The sequence below is a fragment of the Zosterops lateralis genome, assembly GCF_965231275.1.
Source record: "Zosterops lateralis genome assembly, chromosome: 1".
In the NCBI taxonomy this organism is placed as follows: domain Eukaryota; kingdom Metazoa; phylum Chordata; class Aves; order Passeriformes; family Zosteropidae; genus Zosterops; species Zosterops lateralis.
The window spans coordinates 95239764-95258305 of NC_139762.1; the positions used below are offsets into that span (position 1 = coordinate 95239764).

At 35.0% G+C, this 18542-nt stretch overlaps 1 protein-coding gene across 1 annotated transcript in view; it reads left to right on the forward strand.

The window, feature by feature from the left end:
- NETO1 (neuropilin and tolloid like 1) overlaps positions 1-16013 on the forward strand; it is a 61794-nt gene extending 45781 nt beyond the window's left edge. Inside the window, exons 8-11 of the mRNA XM_083867471.1 lie at positions 10488-10601; positions 12900-13458; positions 14579-14653; positions 15891-16013. Of these exons, the coding sequence (XP_083723597.1) occupies positions 10488-10601; positions 12900-13458; positions 14579-14639 (734 nt within the window). The 3' untranslated portion in view covers positions 14640-14653; positions 15891-16013. The remainder of the gene's footprint in view (positions 1-10487; positions 10602-12899; positions 13459-14578; positions 14654-15890) is intronic.
- Positions 16014-18542: the final 2529 nt, after the last annotated feature.

Consider the following 18542-nt stretch of genomic DNA (forward strand, 5'->3'; position numbering starts at 1 on the left):
TATGATATGTATTTGAAAAATACCTTATGATTATTTTATCACAGGTAGTGTGTGTGTGCATGTATCAGTGAACATGTGTGTCAGATATTGCCAAGCAAAGAGTTTAGGGTTTTTTTGTAGCATCAAAAGCTTTCTAAAATCCTTTCAAATTTTGGTTAATATTCTCTTTATGTGCCTTACTTGTGTTTATATTTTTATATGAAATCTGGACTCAGATAATAAGCAATATAGCCTGTGAAAAAACAAAATGTAGTTCTAGACAGTTTAAGAAAAGAAACACTCAAACCAATCAACTCAACAAAACCCAATAGTCTCACTCACTGAAAATGATTGACCCAGATAATCCTGTGAAAGACCTCTGAAAGATATACATTTATTTTCTTTGATAGGAATAATACATATTTGTCCTCTTTAGAAAGGCGCATTTATTTTCACATACTGGTTCATGTTAATTTTTAATGTGTTTTTGGTTTGTACATCGTGTGTCTGACAGAAAGATTTCTTTGCTGCTGTCAGTGGTTGGAATGAAGGCTCAACCTACCAAATACATTCTTCATCTGTATTCTGTGTGTGTGTGTGTACCCTGCAATGAGGCAACGAGTCTCTGTTGAGAACAGCCTCCGTAATTCCTTAATTATGGCTCTGATTAAAAATTTCTGACATTTTACATGCCTGAGACTGCATACGCCACTGTACTCTCACACTTGCAGCCTTAGGGTGGATTACATTATTTTTGCCTGCAAATCAGTCTGGGGTCTAAAAGACACTGAGAACCCTTGGTTGAGATGATGCTGCCCTTTTCTCATTTCTGCAACTGGAGATGTCTTGAATATTCAAGATCTGATTCATTTATTTCACAAGGCATCTTGATCTGTTACCTTAGAAACAACTGCACAGACACTGGAGGTTCACAGAATATAAAGAACTGGAGAGTGAAGCACTATGATGACTAACTTGAAATGAAGGTTTGAATAAGTGTATCTTTGCAAAGCTCTCATATTTTAAAGGCTAATAAGGAAAAATGTGGGGCTTTTTTTCTCTTACAGTATTCCTAATAAAGTTACCTGACATGCTACATCTTATAAGCTGCTCCTTTCATGTAAGCAGATGATAGTTTATACTGAATACTATTCCGACTGAGAAATTCAAAATACTAACAATATGTGTTTTCTGTAAATTTACTCTGAGGAGTCATTGCTCACTAAAAGCTGAAAAATTATTAAAGGCTAAACAAGACTTTGAAATATGTCTACATAGCCTGCTCATAAATAGTAGAAGAAACTGCATCTGTGATGTTAATGCTAGGAATTGACTTTGAGGGTTTAAAGGTGCTGCAGATGGTGTTTTCTGTGTCTTGTCAGTTGTCCGTGAGTGCTGCCCCATGCCACATACTGGTGCTGGCTGTCAAGAGTGGGCTAGAACAGATGTCAGTCAGACACACTCTGAGACACAGCTCATGCCATGTAAACTGCAATGTCTTTCAGCAGCATGTGGGAATAATTAGATCATCTGCATGGAAGAGAAGGAATGTCAGACCTCATTCAGGGAGATGTGCATCAGGGAACAGACACTGTGTGTCTATTCAGGGACAAAGACAGGAAAAAGTTCTATATTGTTCATATGTAGCTGAGAAAGGAACAAAATAGATTATGTTGCAGTAATATGAATGGGAAAGATTGACAAAATATTACTGTTCCTGTGGGAATGACCAGGAGGTATTGTGATCTGTTGTTCTTCAAGTTCCTCTCCTTGGTGTGGAGTTAGGCTGTTGAGACCGTGAGTTTTCCCTTACACAAGGCTCTGTGTAGTGGAAGTGGTATCTTGTGGAAACAAGCTACTAAGCCTGAGCATTGTTTTCTTTCAGTGGCAGTCTGTTCAGTGTTTATTCTTGTTACAGAGCCATTTCTTGAGGACTTGACATTTCTGTAGAACAGAGAAATCTTAAAGAGATTTCTTCTATGATTGTTTTCACATGTTTCAATCAGTGTGTTCCAAATCTATTTAAAATATGTATGCATTTTTTGTTGGCATCTAAAAAGTGGTATTGCAAGTTTCCAAACCTCTTACAGTGATGTTTTCAGAGTAGCAGTGCTATAAATATGTCTTAAGGAAAGGCATACAGTGCATGAGGTTGTTAAATTTCCTGCATAAGAAGATCAGGAATGATTCTTATCATTGTCAAAATAGTAGTTGACCTCTGAGTAACACTTAATAATTGGTTAATTCTTAATAGGTGATAATTTATAGTGATGATCTGATATTTCATTGCCAGCATTACTAACTATTGCAACTGTCATTGTGGGGCTTGACTCCTTATATCCTTGCCTTTTTAATCTTTAAGATGTCTTCTAATCATAATCATATTTTTATGCATAGGAGTCACTGTTACACTGGATTTTAAATATCCAATAAATTAATATAAGAATCAGTAAAAGGTAGACAAAAATCTGATATAAACAAAAGGTGTCTCTTCATCTGATAAGAAGACTTGAAAAATGAGTCTTTGTTTTCCCACCCACTAACTAACTGTTCATTTAACTTTTCATGACTGAAGAGTGATCTCTAGCTTGATTAATGACAGACATGCTACACCTACAGCTTTTTCAAAGAGCTACTCCTCAGCAGACACACCTACGCTTTAGCCTAAAAGCAGATTTGTAGAACCAGGGCATATGGGATAAGAGAAAAACCCTCTGTATGCACAGTAGACAAGATGTTCACTTTCTCACCTCTGACTGCTCTTTGGTAGCACAGCTTCATTCTGTGCCCATAACTCTGCACCAGAAACCCCAGACCAGAAAAACTTCATTCCTTCTCTTATTATCATTTTGAGCTCTAAGCCTGTTTTTAGAGCCCCGTCACATCCAACATTCCTAATGGAGCACAAGCTCTATCATTCTTATTTTATTTTTATTTTATTCTTATGAACAAACCCTATATTTGTACAGAAGTCTTAAGGCCATGCTTAGAAGAGTAGGGTGCAGTTTGAGCAAGTAACTCAAGTCCTTGTTTACAGACTTGAAGAGGATCACCCAGCATGGGCAGTTCTTTAATGAGGAAAAAGGACTGCAGGTATGCAGTGCTAGGGACTGTATTTTTTGTGGTAAAGCTAAGGGAACAGCTGAAAAAGGGAACAGCAAGGTGTTTAGTGCAACCTGTGAAGAGGCAGTTTCTCTTTGCAAGCACTTAGGAATGTAAACAGATTGCAGCTTTGCTGGTTTTGCTCTCTGCTCCCACACTAATATTTTAAAAAGAAACCTTTGGGATTGCCTCCTTACTGGTGAGCACTCATCTGTGATTTTCTTCCCTTCTGTGCTATTTGCAGCTATCTCTAGTGAAAAACGCTCACTGGCTAAGCATCCCAGTGACTCTCTGACCCTGAAGAAAATAATTGTTTGTGGTGCCCAGAGAGTATTAACTGAACACAGGCTGGAGCTCTGAGCACAGGCTCCTGTCCTGCCATTCTCTGGTGACTTTTATATATATATATATATATATATATAAAGCCCCACCAAACCTGAAAAAACCTCATGAAACCACATAGAGCTGTTTTTGAAAGAGTAGATTGTTGATCTGTATATGGTATTAATCATCCATAATAGTTATATTTATCTTGAACAGAACTGTCTGAAGGTGACTGAGAAAGAGCATCAGTATTAAGCTGATCTCATTTTCAAGTTTCTAATAGCTATATTTTAACAAGCCTTTTTTTCATTAGTGGCAAATCATATACTTGTAATGCACATTGCTATAGCAATCTTAATAATTTTATAATCTTAATAAAGCAAGTGAAACTGTCTCTCAATCAATATTTTTCCTTGAAGGGAATGATAGAAAACTTCTTCCTCTGTTTCAATGATAATTCAAGGAACATCTGAAGAATTTAAATTTTCCTTCTCTTGTGCAGGAAACAAAGCCTTATTTTTCATTAAAGAACAATGGGAAAATCCAAATGATCTGTACTTAAAGAATTCTTGTGCAGAGCATGATGCAATGAGCTATCTTGAGTAGAGGAGGAGTAGGTGTGAAATGTCTAAGGACTTCAGTGTAAAATGTTTCTCGGATCTAACCATTGTTAAGATTTCAGGATTTTCCCATTCACCCTTAGGAGGAAGCAAGACCTTTCAAAAACGTTATGACAAGAAAGGAAGGGGAGAAAAGAGGGAGAGAGATAAACCTAAAAATAACAAGTAGGGTAGGACGTTTGTCTAAGATTATCCCATCCTGGCCTGAAATCCCTGCCTTGAAACAGGCTCAAAGGGTAAATCCACACGGTTCAGTGAAGAACAGCCTAGACACCCAAGCTGGCTTGCTCAGAGCTAGTTCACACACAGTTGCACTAACTGTGGATGGTGTTGAGAAATACTGAGAAATACACTGGAGAAAGCACTGCACTGTCGTGGAACAGGCAGGCTGCACATCAGCTCCATAACAGATCTGCTTTTAGCTCCATCTTGTAAAAATATTTTGTCTTGCTCATGATTGCAACTTATTTCCAGAGTATCCAGCAATAATGTATTTTGTTACTTATGTAATAACATCACAATGGAATAATAATTATTAATAACATGGAATATTTAATTTCTATACTGCTTTACAAATTCTGTAATTTTATAGTATAAATTGGAATGCCTTACTTGTGACTATTTATTTTATTGTCCAAGTGAAACTAGTATAACTTTTTAAAATATAAATTATGGCTTCTTTTATTTCATGTTGCTTTGTAAGGATGACATGGAAGAACTATTAATACACTTTATGTTTCTCTGCTTCAGGGCTATTCAGGATTAAAATACTAATTTTTTTGTTGAAAAATTAAAAATTGTAGATTATGGGCACACACGTTTCTAAAACTTTTCTATAGTAAGAAAATATAGTCAACTATATTGGTTCACCTTTTAAGAATTTTGAAAGTAGTAACCTTCAAATACCAAACAGAAGCTTTTTTTAATACTGTGGTGGAAACCTTATGGAAATATGAATAATATAACAATCTACTAATTTTTCCTAGAAACAGAAAATATTTCCGTTCTTTATAACAGAAAGAGGGTTGTTATTATTATAGTTGGGATTTTTAAACATACATGTCCTACACCTGAAAAAGACTGGGATATCATATCTATTCCTGTTAACACACTTGCTTATATATCTTCTAGATAAGAGCACCATCTTGTGTTCAGTGTAAATAACTGTTGCAAGCCAGGAGATGCTGCAGTATAATCAATTCAAGAACTATAAAATTTGTTTGTATATTAAGATATAAGATATCCTTACACATAGCACTCACATTCATAAAAAGAAAATATTATCATTAAAAATAATGTGGAATGAAAATTCTTGGTATTTTTAATATTGTATATATGATTTTATAAAAACTGTCTTTTATAAAAATAATTATTGGTTCAATTGCAAAAAGAAAAAGAACCTTTAATAATATTTTCTTTAATTAGTGATTTAATTTAGATTATAGTATTTTTGTGATGCAAAAATCAAAGAATTGGCTAGAGATTTAAATTTATTAAAATATATAAGGTTGAATTATATGTGTAGCTCTAATTTTCTCAGTTTGCTATGATCACTATGAATTGTTCATTGTGCTGAATATGCTATCTCATTTATTTCTGGGCCCTACCTTTGTAGAGCTTGACTTAAAGCAGCTTTGAGACACAGGAGAAATAACACAATTGTGTGTTCCCAGCTGTTACTTTTAATCTAATTATGAAGTCAGGGTTTTTTCAGAGAGCCACAGAAGGGATGGAAGGGACTCCAGGATATGGTCTAGTCCAATCCTTTTGCTCTAAGCAGGGTCAGCTACAGGAGGTGGCTCAGGGTTGTGCCCAGTTGGGCTTTGAGTATCCTCAGCGATGGAGACATCACAACCTCTCTTTGTAAACCAACACAGTATTTGACCAGCCTCAAAGTAAAAGTTAGTTTTTGCATTTAAAGGGCATTTCCCGTATTTCCTTTAGTGCTCATTGCCTCCTCTCTTGTCACAGGGCATTGCTGAGAAGGGCCTGGCTCTGTCTTTTTTCTTCCCTCCCAGTGGGTGTTTGGATGAATTGACAAGAGCCTGCTTGAAACAGTCCCTGCTTTCTCAGCCTCTCCTCACACCTCCAACATCTCAAGCCTTTAAAGGCCTTCATGGCCTCTTGATGGGCTCTCTGTGTTATATCGGTGTCCCTTTTGGACTGTGGAGCCCAGAACGCAGCACAACATGACAGATGTGGTATCACCAGTGTTAAATAGAGGGGAAGGATCATGCCTCTCAGGATCATACCTGCTGACTATTCTGCTTTTAATGTAGCCCAGGGCAGTGGTGGCCTTCTTTGCCATGAGAGCACAGTGCTGGCTCAAAGTGACTTTCAAGGTGACCTTATTGCATGCCAGAACCTTTTTTACAAGCTTGCTTTCTAGTCAGTCAGTCCCAGCACGTACTGGTGCATGAAATTATTCATCCCAATGCACAGGACTTTGCATTTCCTTTTGTTGATCTGCTTGAAGATCCTGTTTGCCCAACCCATTGAGGCCTCAGCAGGACTTTTCAGAGCTGGTGAAGAGTGGCTTCACAATGATGTGAGTCACCTACTGGGGGGATCACATCAGACCCAGGAGTTCGTGTCTGTCCAATTGATTAAATATTCCGTAACCTCAGCCCCTTCCACTCAGAGAAGTCATATGTCTGCTGGGATCATGTTGTCCTACTGCCACCACTAAATGATATGTATCCTTTCTATATTTGAGCTTAGTCAGGAGCTCATTGTCCATCCATTCAGGACAACTGCTACCTCCACTTGATTTTTGGCCTGTCTAGATAGACAACTGCTGAGCTGGGAGGAGGTGATCTTACAGAATCAATCAACTCTCCTTGAATCTGTATCTTTCCAGGACCTCCACCCATGGCATTTTCCCACCCAGACCCCTCACCAGTGAACTTTTGCTTTTCTGAGGCCCAGAAGTATGATTGTGTTTTTTGGTTTATGCCTTATTTGCAACATCCTGAACTCCATCATCTCATGCTCTTGACATTCACCTTCCCAACAGATTCTTGTTTATAAAAGTACGAGAAGCAGAGGCGCCCTCATCAGCTCCTTTATTACCTGTGTCAGGAAATTATCAGTGCACTCTGGAAACTTCCTGGCTTGTTTGTGCCCTGCTGTGTTGCCCTCCACAGATATCAGGTGGTTCAAATTCCCATAAGGACCAGGGCCTGTGACTGTGAGGCTAAATCCAGCTGCCTGAAGAAGATTTCACTGACTGTTCCTGATCAAGTAGTTCAGACACAAAGTACAATATTGGTAGCTTTCCACTAATCATGACCGAAAAGGCACTTGGCTCCTCCCCTGGGTGAGCTCTCTGCATTTCCTACTCTTCTCTCATATAAATGGCATCTATATAGTGATGGGGAAGACCATGGAGTGATAGAGTATGGCTTCTGGTGTGTGGAGATGTTTGTGCTGCTTTATCTAGTTGAAGTTCATGATAGCAATAGTTTCCTTTTGTGAAAAGATTCACAAGCTTGCTGTCACATACGGCTTGATCCCACTGTCATCCTGGGTTCTGTAACAGCTTCAGGACTGCAATCAGATCCATCTTTCTGTGAAAAAATCTGGTTTACCACCAGTTCAGTTATTTTTTGTTATTAGTAGAATGTCCTTGATGCAGCACCCCAAGACTCCTTTGCTGTGCCTTTTTTTGGATAAGAAAGGAAGTTCCTCCAATGTCCAACAGGACTGAGAAGTTTTCAATTTCCCTTGATGTTTTCATTCATTTAAAAAAAACAAAACAAAACAAAAAAAAACCAAAAAAAAAAAAAAAAAAAAACCCACCTTAATTAGAATGGGGAAATATATTGACTTCTTGTCCAGCTTAATCACTCCAGGATCATGGGACCACAGAGAGGACTTGGCTAGTTTAATTCTACAAACATGAACAAGAGGGAGTTATTTGTCATAAATTTTCTGAATCTTATGTTTGGGTTTCTCTCATGCTAAGTTTGCTGTACTGGTTCTGAAATTGCTTTGCTTCACTATTCATCTTGTTTTGACATTTATTCACATACACTTTTTTTCCTCCACTCTTCAATAGCACAATTTAAGAAAACTCAAATTTTCGTTCTTTTTTCTTACTTTCTCTTGCCTTTTTGCATAATTATTCCTTCTTCTTAAATCTGATAAAAAGGTATTTTTATTGCTCTTGATTTTTCTTTCATCTATGAAACATTTCCTAATATTTTTTATTTGATAGAAAATCTTGCTATTTCTTTTAGTATAGAATAAAATAAGCAATTGACATTGGTTTTGTCTGTAGAGATCTCTTTCTTCCTCTTCCTTTCACTTCCTTGCTATCTTCCTTTAATTCTCCTTTTCTACTTACCAACACTATAGTTCTGAATTCAGACAGCACTCTGTCCTTCCCACTTCACTTCTAAGATCCTCCATGTAACTCTGAATGTTTTTTGGCATTTTGGTCTTTTGGGTTTTTTTGGGGGTTTTTTTTTGGCTTTAATAGCATAACCTGTTCTACTCCTGCAAATGTTTTTTTGTTTGCTTTTGTTTTTAATATTTCCCCCTTGTGCCTGTGTCACTCCTTGAACTTTCTCCATGTGATATTTGGGTCCTTTTTTTTGGTACACTTTCTATTTTGAATGGGTGGCTCTTTAGATACTTCTTAGGTTTCTCACTTTTTTTTTTTTTGCTCAGAGTAGGCAGTGAGACTGTTTCTGCATGTGGGAAACCTCTCAAAAGATCCCCACCTTGCCTGGAAACAAGCATTGCAGCTAGAGTGCGAAAAGCTGATTATGCCTCTGATGTGTTACCTACAGGATGTGTTACATCATGATGTGGCACAGTATCCTTCAGGCTCAGACTCTGCTGTCCCCAAATGACAGCAACAGATAGATAAGGACTGTCCCTAAATATCCTCCCTTTCTAATATGTACATGTGCTCTTCTGATCTGTCCAGCATAAAGTAGAATCTCTTCTGTAACAAAATGAAAATGTGACCAGGTTCACTGCACCTCAGGAGATGTATACCTCTGGTATACCAGATTTAGAAACAAAACTTGAACAGTGGACAGGCTGGATGATGTCTTCTGGCTAAGAGATACAGTATATATGTACAGTGTTATATCTGAGTGAGTGGTTGCATATTTGGGGTGTGCACTTTGATTTTGATGGCATTTACTATTTGCTTAACACACCATAACTGCTTCAAATAAGCCAGTAATGGATATCTTAACTTAAACACTTATTAGTAAGTGGATTTCTGGACATGATACATGGAGTCATTAAGTTCTACAGTATAAATCCTTTGCATTGTGCTTTGTTTGCAAACCACTAAACCATTCTCTGTGCTATGCATTCATGTTGTCATAGGAACTGCTTCTAAAGTTGCAGAGGAGAACAATTTCCATGAAATATCAAACTTGAAGTGTCAATAATATGAGCATTATAACTGTTCTGATTAGTGAAGGGTCTTAGTTTATATTTTAACTCTCCCGTAAAAATAATTATAATAATGCTTTTGAGTTGCTTGAACTAAAAAAAATACAGAAGAAGTTAATTTTTGACAATTTGACACTGAAAAAATTTGCAGCTTTTCTAAATTACAGAAGGCTTTCTCATTTAAAGAAGAGATATGAGGAATATTTATTTCCACTGTATTATACATTTTTGGAATAGTAGCTTCACAACCCCAACACCTAATGATCTCCCAATACTTCTGTAAAGATCACAGTTTAACAGAATCTTCAGTACCTTCCAAAGGCTTTCAAGGAGTTTCTTCACAGTAATAATGTATGGTCATCAGTATAACCATTTTCATGTAGCTTTAATCTGCATGATTCTCCTAGACCATGGGCTTCAGGGACACTGAAGACTGTTGTGCTTCTTTCTTTATCTTCATACTTGTGATCAAAAGGGTGTTTTTTAACTGTATCATTTTTTAATGACTAAAAGTTTTTAAAAATAATTTTACTATCTCTGTGTATAAATAGTCAGGCACCATTGATGTCCTCTGTCAAGTACATATATTCTTTGAGCCACACAAATTTTCTTTACTAAATTGAGGTTTCAGCAAAAAATTTAAAAGCTGTTATTTACCATACATTGGATCAGTCTGGGATACAGCTAATTCTTTTCATAGCAGCCCATAGGGTGATATGTTTTGGATCTGTGTTTAAACTATTAATAACACATTGGTGACTGCCCAACAATGTTTGGAGGCCAACCCACTACATACATGAGAGTCATGCAAGGGAAGGTTCAGTCATTTTAGACTGAAACAGAGAACCTCTTACCACAGAATAATGAATAGTCTATGACTTGAGTGCTCTCCATGTTGCATGTCAAATATTTAATATGCTCAAGGAGCATGTGTTGTATCACTTTGTCCTACTGTAGAATACATATCCACGCCTAGATTTGTTTGTAGAGGAGAGATGAATGATTTGCTAATTTAATATAATTTATAATTTCTCTCATTTTTAGCCCCTTGTGAAGCCAACACATTCTTTTGCCACAGTAACATGTGCATAAATAATACACTGGTCTGCAATGGACTCCAGAACTGTGTGTATCCCTGGGATGAGAACCACTGCAAAGGTAACATGTAGAATGGAAAAAGTTGTCATTTGCACTGCATGAGATACAGCATACGATTGTCAGTTTCTTTCTAAGTGTGTGCTAAATGGGTGAAAACTCAGGAAGAGTGATTCAGGAAGAGCATACATTAAGCCACAGAGAAAATGAAGGAAGGTAAAAAAATGCCAGTTGGTTTTACTTTCAGTGTTTTCAATTTTTTTTCTCTGGTGTTGCATTGGTTATGTCCTGGTGTCTGTTTATGTGCTTCTGGGAGGCTTTCTGATCACTTGGTCTCTGCTTTCTGTACAGTCTAAAGTATAATTAAAGGTAATATTTTGGTTCCTTTACCATAGTTACCTTTGCAGTGAAGTAACATGTGAGTAGCAGGTGTCTTTTAGCTGCATGCTATGCCCATAATAGCCCAGGTAGTCTTATAAGGGAAGGTGGAATTAACACTGTAAGAAAGCAACGAAATCTACCCACAATCAAGTGAAATTGAAGTGCAAGGAACAGGAACAGGAAATCAGATGTAATATTCATTTCATAGGCAGGAAGCAATAATCCTGTCCATGTGCTGACAACGGTTTCTAAATATTTCTGTGGTTAAAAGAAAAACAAACCAGCCCCAAAACAGCATCTGTGTTGTCTTCAGGGAAAAGAGCTTAACTAACTTACATTGCAGGCTAGGGAGACAGTTCGTTTCTGTCTTGTATCCCCTTGTCTCCCCCCTACTGCAGATTTGTTCCTGAATGCATGGGGTGTGCCAAATTTAGGAACCAATCAAGAAAAAAATTCAGAGGGAGGTGGATTAGCAGTCAGCCCATAAGTCTACTGAAGCCTGTAAAACCCTGACAAGCAGTGCAATAGGGTAAAACACAAATGAAAACATATATTTCAAAAGAACACAGCTAAACTGTGGCATAGCATAATATTCTTCAAAGAAACTAAACAGACAATTGGGAAAAGATTGTTCATTTTTTAGTTCATCACAACAGAGGAAAACAGAAAACCTTCACCACTCTTCAATTTCCAGGATGATTTTCATCTTTCCTTCATCAAGTATCTTTTATCAGGTCTTGTGCATTTATCCTCTCTTGTTTTTCTGACTACAAAAAGGAGATTTGCTGATTCCAGCAAAAACGTTGTTTGCTGCAGTGTTGCTTTTTCTAATTCTGCTTTTTCTCCAGAGTCTTTGTCAGTCAGTTAAAGAAACACTGAGTGAATCTACAAGCTTAGACAATGAACTACTGAAGACTAAAGTTTGGTATCTAGGAGATTATGAAGAGATGAATGTTACTGTTTTGGTGCCAATAACTTTCATTTCAAAGGCTTTTTGTTAATTCTTTTTAAATGTTTTAGGTTGCCAGGAAAAATTACACTAAATTGGGTTTTGGATCTTAACCACAGTTGTCTTGCTATGCCTGAGAGACTGATGCAAACACTTTGAACTTGAATTTCTACAAGGCTCAGTCTGCAGCCTTTTATGAAGGCAAACCACAGAGAAAGACTGGTTTTATTTCATTATTTTACTGCATTTTTCTGCTTTATTCACAATGCAGAATTTTCTGACTGACTTATTAGAGGGTCCTGAGTAAAGGGTAGTAGGTATGATCAGCTTTTGGATTTTTAAGGCTGTTTAGAAAAGTTTTGGTAATTAATAGGAAAAAAAAAAAGAACAGAAATAGCTTGCACAAATTTTTGGTTTTTTCCCTTTCTGAAATCTAAATTTGAATAACTTTTCTGTTTTCTCCTGATTTAGCACTTTCATTGAACACTGTCAAATTTCCCATTCAGCTCACAAATATTAGACCTTAAATCCTGTAAAATCTTGTTCTTTCATAGGATCTAATGTCCTAGCTGTATATATTTACTAGTAGAGAAAATAATGAAGAGAACATCTGTAAACTTCTTGGGGGCTTTAGCAGCCAAATGGAGTTCAGAGGTGACACTGAAGCCATCTGCTTGTTATGGTGGTTGCTTTTTATAAAAAAAATAAAAAATTCTTTCATTTAATTAAGCTTGTAATATACCCTGAATAAATAAGTTTCCAAGTGACTAGGTACACAAAGGATTTGTGTGTTGCTTATTTGACTTTCACAAATACCTGATTTCTTCCTCTTTTCTTTTTTGTTGGTGAGATTGATTGAGTGAACTCAGACATAGACTAGGGTCAGCCTTGCAGTAATCTGTGAAATCTGTGAACCCATCCTAGTTGTTTTTATTCTTGAACTGCAATTAATGCTTTTTTTTTTTTTTTTTTTTTTTTTTTTTTTTCTTTTTTTTTTTTTCTTTTTTTCTTTTAAATTCCTTGTCACACAGAAAAAAGAAAAGCAAACCTATTGGACCAACTTACCAATACCAGTGGGACTATAATTGGGGTGACTTCTTGCATTGTGATCATCCTCATCGTTGTCTCTATTATAGTGCAGATCAAGCAGCCTCGTAAAAAATTTGTCCAAAGGAAAACAGACTTTGATCAAACAGTGTTCCAGGAGGTGTTTGAGCCTCCTCATTATGAGTTATGCACCCTTAGAGGGACAGGGACTACAGCTGACCTTGCTGATGTTGCAGATGACTTTGAAAATTATCATAAACTGCGGAGATCCTCTTCAAAATGCATTCATGACCATCACTGTGGATCACAAGTGTCTAGCATTAAAGGCAGCCGTAGTAACCTCAGCACAAGAGATGCTTCTGTCTTGACAGAAATACAACCCCAGCCTGTAAAACCACTTGTTCAGCCCATGAACAGGAGAAATATTCTTGTCATGAAGCATAGCTACTCACAAGATGCTGCAGACGCGTGCGAGATAGACGAAATCGAAGAGGTGCCAACCACGAGTCACAGGCTGTCCAGACATGATAAAGCTGTTCAGCGGTCAGTATCAATAGATTTTTGATGAAGACTATTGTGTAAGGACTTGATTGCCCAAATATATTCACTCTTTGTTCAGTAAAGACATATTTTCTTTTTTCTTTATTGTTTAAATTTCTGTTCCCTGATAGCACACGCCATTATATTATCTCTCTGTCGTACTTTCTCATCTCTGTTCCTCTTTGCTGAAGGATTCTATTATCTCCATTTTACCTTTCTACTTTCTTCCTTTCTTTTTCTCTCACTGTTTTATATACCCACATGCATACACACACCTATCAACACAGAACAGGCAAAAATTTTAAAAACCAAAGAAGATTCTGTGAATTTAGTTTTTGGAAGAGCCACATACATGTGGTTTTCTTTTAACTGAGGTGGCCTTGAATATCATCCACTGTTGGTCTAACCATCTCTAAATAAATTCATCAATAAATAAAATATATATGTATTCATTTTGATGCACAACACAGGAATGAGGAACACAGTCCTGGGGCAAGGAAAACTGCTTTCCTAATGGAACATTACCTTTTATATAATGAATTGCAGTATTTCAGAAATTTTACTGTAGCTGTTCCATTACTGATCACAGTATTTTTTTTTTGTCAAATAAACATAGATAGGTTAGAACATGAGACAACATAGTGAGCTCATATATTTATATCTAAGAAAAAAGTTAATCTTTCTAATTAAAAAAAAAAAGTAAATTCGAGCATAATATTTTTAACAAAAGAGCTATTTCTTCTGTGTATTTCACTTCGAATCACTTTAAATATGAATTATCAAGAGTTTATAAGGAAAAAAAACCAAAAAAAGTATGAACAATTTATTTGAAAAGGAAAACATAACTCCTTTTTAATATATTTATGTTTTATCTTGCATGCATTATTTATGCATTTCTTGTTACTGTTTACATGCCGTCCATATTTATTTTGCACATTAAGGCATTTTCTTATCTTCAAAAAAATGTTATTTGATTATTTTAATTCAATTGCATGTGTATGTAAATTGCTTCATGAATATCAATCAGATTATCAAAATGTACTGTTTTTTAAGTATCTATATGCATATATTACTTTTCTATGCAAACATTATAATTTTGAATGAAATAGCCATAACATTCCAGGTTCTGCCTCATTGGGTCTCTAAGCAAACATGAGTCTGAGTACAACACAACTAGGGTCTAAGAGAAAAACCTGAGGTAAGTAAACATACCTATACAGCAATTGAACCATCTGTTGCTTTCCATTTTATTTGTTATATTGCTAAAATGCACATTAGATTTAAAATTGTATGTCATCTTGTATGGAGTCAGGTTTGAATGGTAAAAAATCTGAAAGCCAGATGACCACTTTAGCATAGCGAATCAAGCAAAATCTGTTAATTCCCTATTCTTGGCAGAATTGCAGTCAGCCTCTAGAAGAAAAAAACTTCATTCCAACTGCATTATAAAGTCATTTGCTTTGCATGGCTCTTGCATTTCATTAATTTATTTCTTAATTTTTATTTATGGAAATAAAAGTTGGAGGCCCAGCATGTGAAATAGAATGTAAAACTTGGCAATTTAACTTGTCAGTAAGATGTGGAACTGTGTGTTTTCAGCTCATTTTTTCATCCAATCTTGTGAAGTGTTGGGGGAAGAGTGTGTGTTAGTAAGGATAAATTCAGAGATTCTTTAGCACTACGGTTAATGTTTTAAATTAAACTTACTTTTTGGAGTATTTTCCATTATTTTCATTTTGCATATTTTTTATTAGCACTTAATAAACATAATCTCAGATGTTTATAATGGAATTATAGATAGCTGCTAGTCTGTGAGTTTATATATGTGTATATATAAGCATAGATATGTTTATGCTTATATGTATATACATTTTTATTTGTATATATGTATAAAGAAGCTTTACAGTTAAATAATCCATTAATGGTTTTATTGCCTGTAGATAGTTTAGGTAAATATTTTTCTGCTTTTTTTTTCCTCAGAGAGACCATATTTTAACTTAGTTTTATTTCAGACCACTATTCATGCAGTCATGCAAGCTCTGAATGGAAAAAGTTATAATGAACTATCTCAGTTCTTTGAAAGAGAGAGTGGACAATTTTCCAGTTTAATTTAATTGCCTTTATGCAAACCTAAGAAGTATAGACATTATCTTACCTCCTTAGCAAGACATGCCCTTTGCACAGAAATAAATTTCTTTTGTAATTTGGTTTCTGGCCACAAAGTGCTCCTTAGTTATTAAATATATCTGCAGATTTGCTGAAAACTTGAGGAAGAAATTAGTTCCTGAGACTGTCCTTTTATTTATTTTTTTTAAAACTGTAGTTTTCTTTAAGTTGATCTGTTTTATGTCTGTTATTTACTTGTATGTTGTGTGATATGTGGAAGAAGATTTACATTGAACTTTTGTTATATGTACGTTGTTTTCATTATATAGACTGCTTGAGAATAGTGCGCTCCTGGGTGATTTTGAACATGCTACAATGAAATGTGAAACTATCGTCTTTGGAAACACCAGCTAGAGGTTTTATGGACTCTGACCAGCTATTCTCTTATCATGAAAAAATTCAGCAGTGTTGAGTAAAATTACTAGAAGGCAATAAGACTTTGGTTATTACGCTTATCAGTCATTTCTCTTTTTCTTTTTCTCTCTTCTTTTTGTTGCAAGTAAAATTCCCAATTTCAGGAACAATTTATTGAAATCAGGTATTTAGCCATTCATAATCACTTCAATAGAAACGTTTGTTGGATAAGCATCTAGCAATATGACTGAATTTGACATTGAGAAATTAATCTGCATGTATGTTACTGAATATTTGAGTTGGCAAAAATCCCTTTATTAGATACATTGTAAAAAGCATGCATTCACAGTTATTGCTGTTACTGTTCCATTTCTGTGTCATATGCTTGCTACTTGTAACTTTTATATAAAAATACATAAAACAATGTATAATAATTTTGTACCTTGAGTTTAATGCAATGTTTTCTTTACCTAATTTACTAATCCTGTATATTTCAGGAGATTAAGCTCAAAATGTAGTTTCTAGGAACTTGGAACACTTGATATAGCAGAGAATCAACTGTCTCTCATCCCTAATTACCAAACAGAATGCAATAATTTTTTTAAGATTTAAATGAATTCATAATAGGTTGATCACCTAATTTCAGTTAAAAGGTTTGTGATAATCTATGTATTCCATTCTGTACTCTTAACTAATTTATTTCCATTTTATTGGAAATTATTAGGAAGTTTGCTTCAGTACAGGAGAGTAGCAGATATTTATCAGTTACACAAATCTCATGGTTGGGTTCCAACTTTAGAAATACAGACATAAACTCTTTCCTTAAGCAAAATAAAATTATATTTGTAATTCAAGCTGTAAGTATTAGTAACCAACACCAAAATCAAGTTTGAGAGGTTATGTTGTTAAGTAATTATTATAGGTTGAGGAGCCACTACTATGTAAAGTAGAAAGCCTCCTCATCTAAGAACTCAATAACCATTCCTAAAATCATAGTTTCATTATCTATTTAAAGTGTATCTTCCAAATTCTCTTCCAAAACAAATCTCAGCTCCTTTGAAACATCTTGCATCATTCATGGTTGTCAGGTTCTTCTGCATAAAAATGTTACTAGAATTATTGGAAAAAATCTATCAGTCTATCTTCCTAAACTATAAGTACATGGGAAAAAAGAAAACTGAAAAGACTGACATAAAAGATAAGGTGATCTATATGAGCTACTTACTTAAATATATAATATATAATTTGCATAATTAAAAATACAGAAAATCTGATTTCTACAACTCTGACTAAATAGTGACATGAGAAGAAGGGCTTCAGATATTTGACTACTTTTATATTTATAATGTATTTTACAACTATTTTTTAGCTTGAATAATTTGTTTGTTTTCACATATTAGCTGCAAAAACGGTTTTCTGTCCTCTGTAGTCATTGAGAGTCATTGAGTCATCCCTCAGTTACATGAGTTTGCAGCATGCACTAATAGTTCATTTCCAGATCAGTAGCTCTTCACATGTTCATTTGATTTATCACTGTTTTTTTTCTTTAGCCTTTCCAAGTCCTAGCTCACCACCTTTTTTTAAGTATATTATGTCAAAATATTTGCCACATCCATGCTTAAAATGGATGCATCCATTATAAAATAAAGGAAGAATTAAAGACTTGCTAAAAGAAATTCATATACATGCAGACACTTGTATGTATATATATAAATATTTACTATTGGAGATAGTATATAAATAAATATATAAGAAGAACTCTAAATATGAATATAGCTTTGAATTAATTATATTGCTCTCACAGAAAAATGCTGACCCTTTTTTAAAAAGTTGCTGTATATTTATATTTAAGTGCCTAAATCCCACTGTGATACAGAGTTTGTCTACTCCCTCCTAGACAAATACAAAATAAAATTAATTTTAAGGTTTTTCCAGTGAAGTGTTAACTGAAAAAACTGAACTGGAGAAGATGTGCATATTAATACTTACATTTCATGCTCACCCTTTCCTCTGAAAATATCTAATTTTGCTGGAGAAAAAGGAGGTAGAAACATAAAATGTTGTGTAAACAGAACAAATTAAGGAAAGTGAGAATGGTAATGCTTGATGCTGGAAAATCCTTTAGAAACACATTGCCTAATAGCTAGGTATACCCTTAAACAAAAAACATTCTAAGTACAAAATGTGTATATATTGGGGTAACAGGGTCAAATTATAGCTATTAAAAATATAAACAAAAATTAATTCAAACAGATAAAATACTATAATTAAAATATTTAATTTCAAGTAACTGAATTATTTGTAAAGTCAGTGTGAATAATAGCCTAATCCACTATACTGCAAACAGTAAAGATAATACTTGCTTCATATCACACAATAGTAGGATATCTTAATGTGACCTATGAACCTCAAAATATTAAAATAAAAGGGGTCGTTGCTGGGAGTAACCAGTTTTCCTTTCCTATCAATATTTTTCATTATTATGAATACACTTGTTTAAAACCAGAAGGAAGTTCAAACAAACTTTCAATTTTATGGAAAGGAATTTTGGATTAAAGTAACACAGC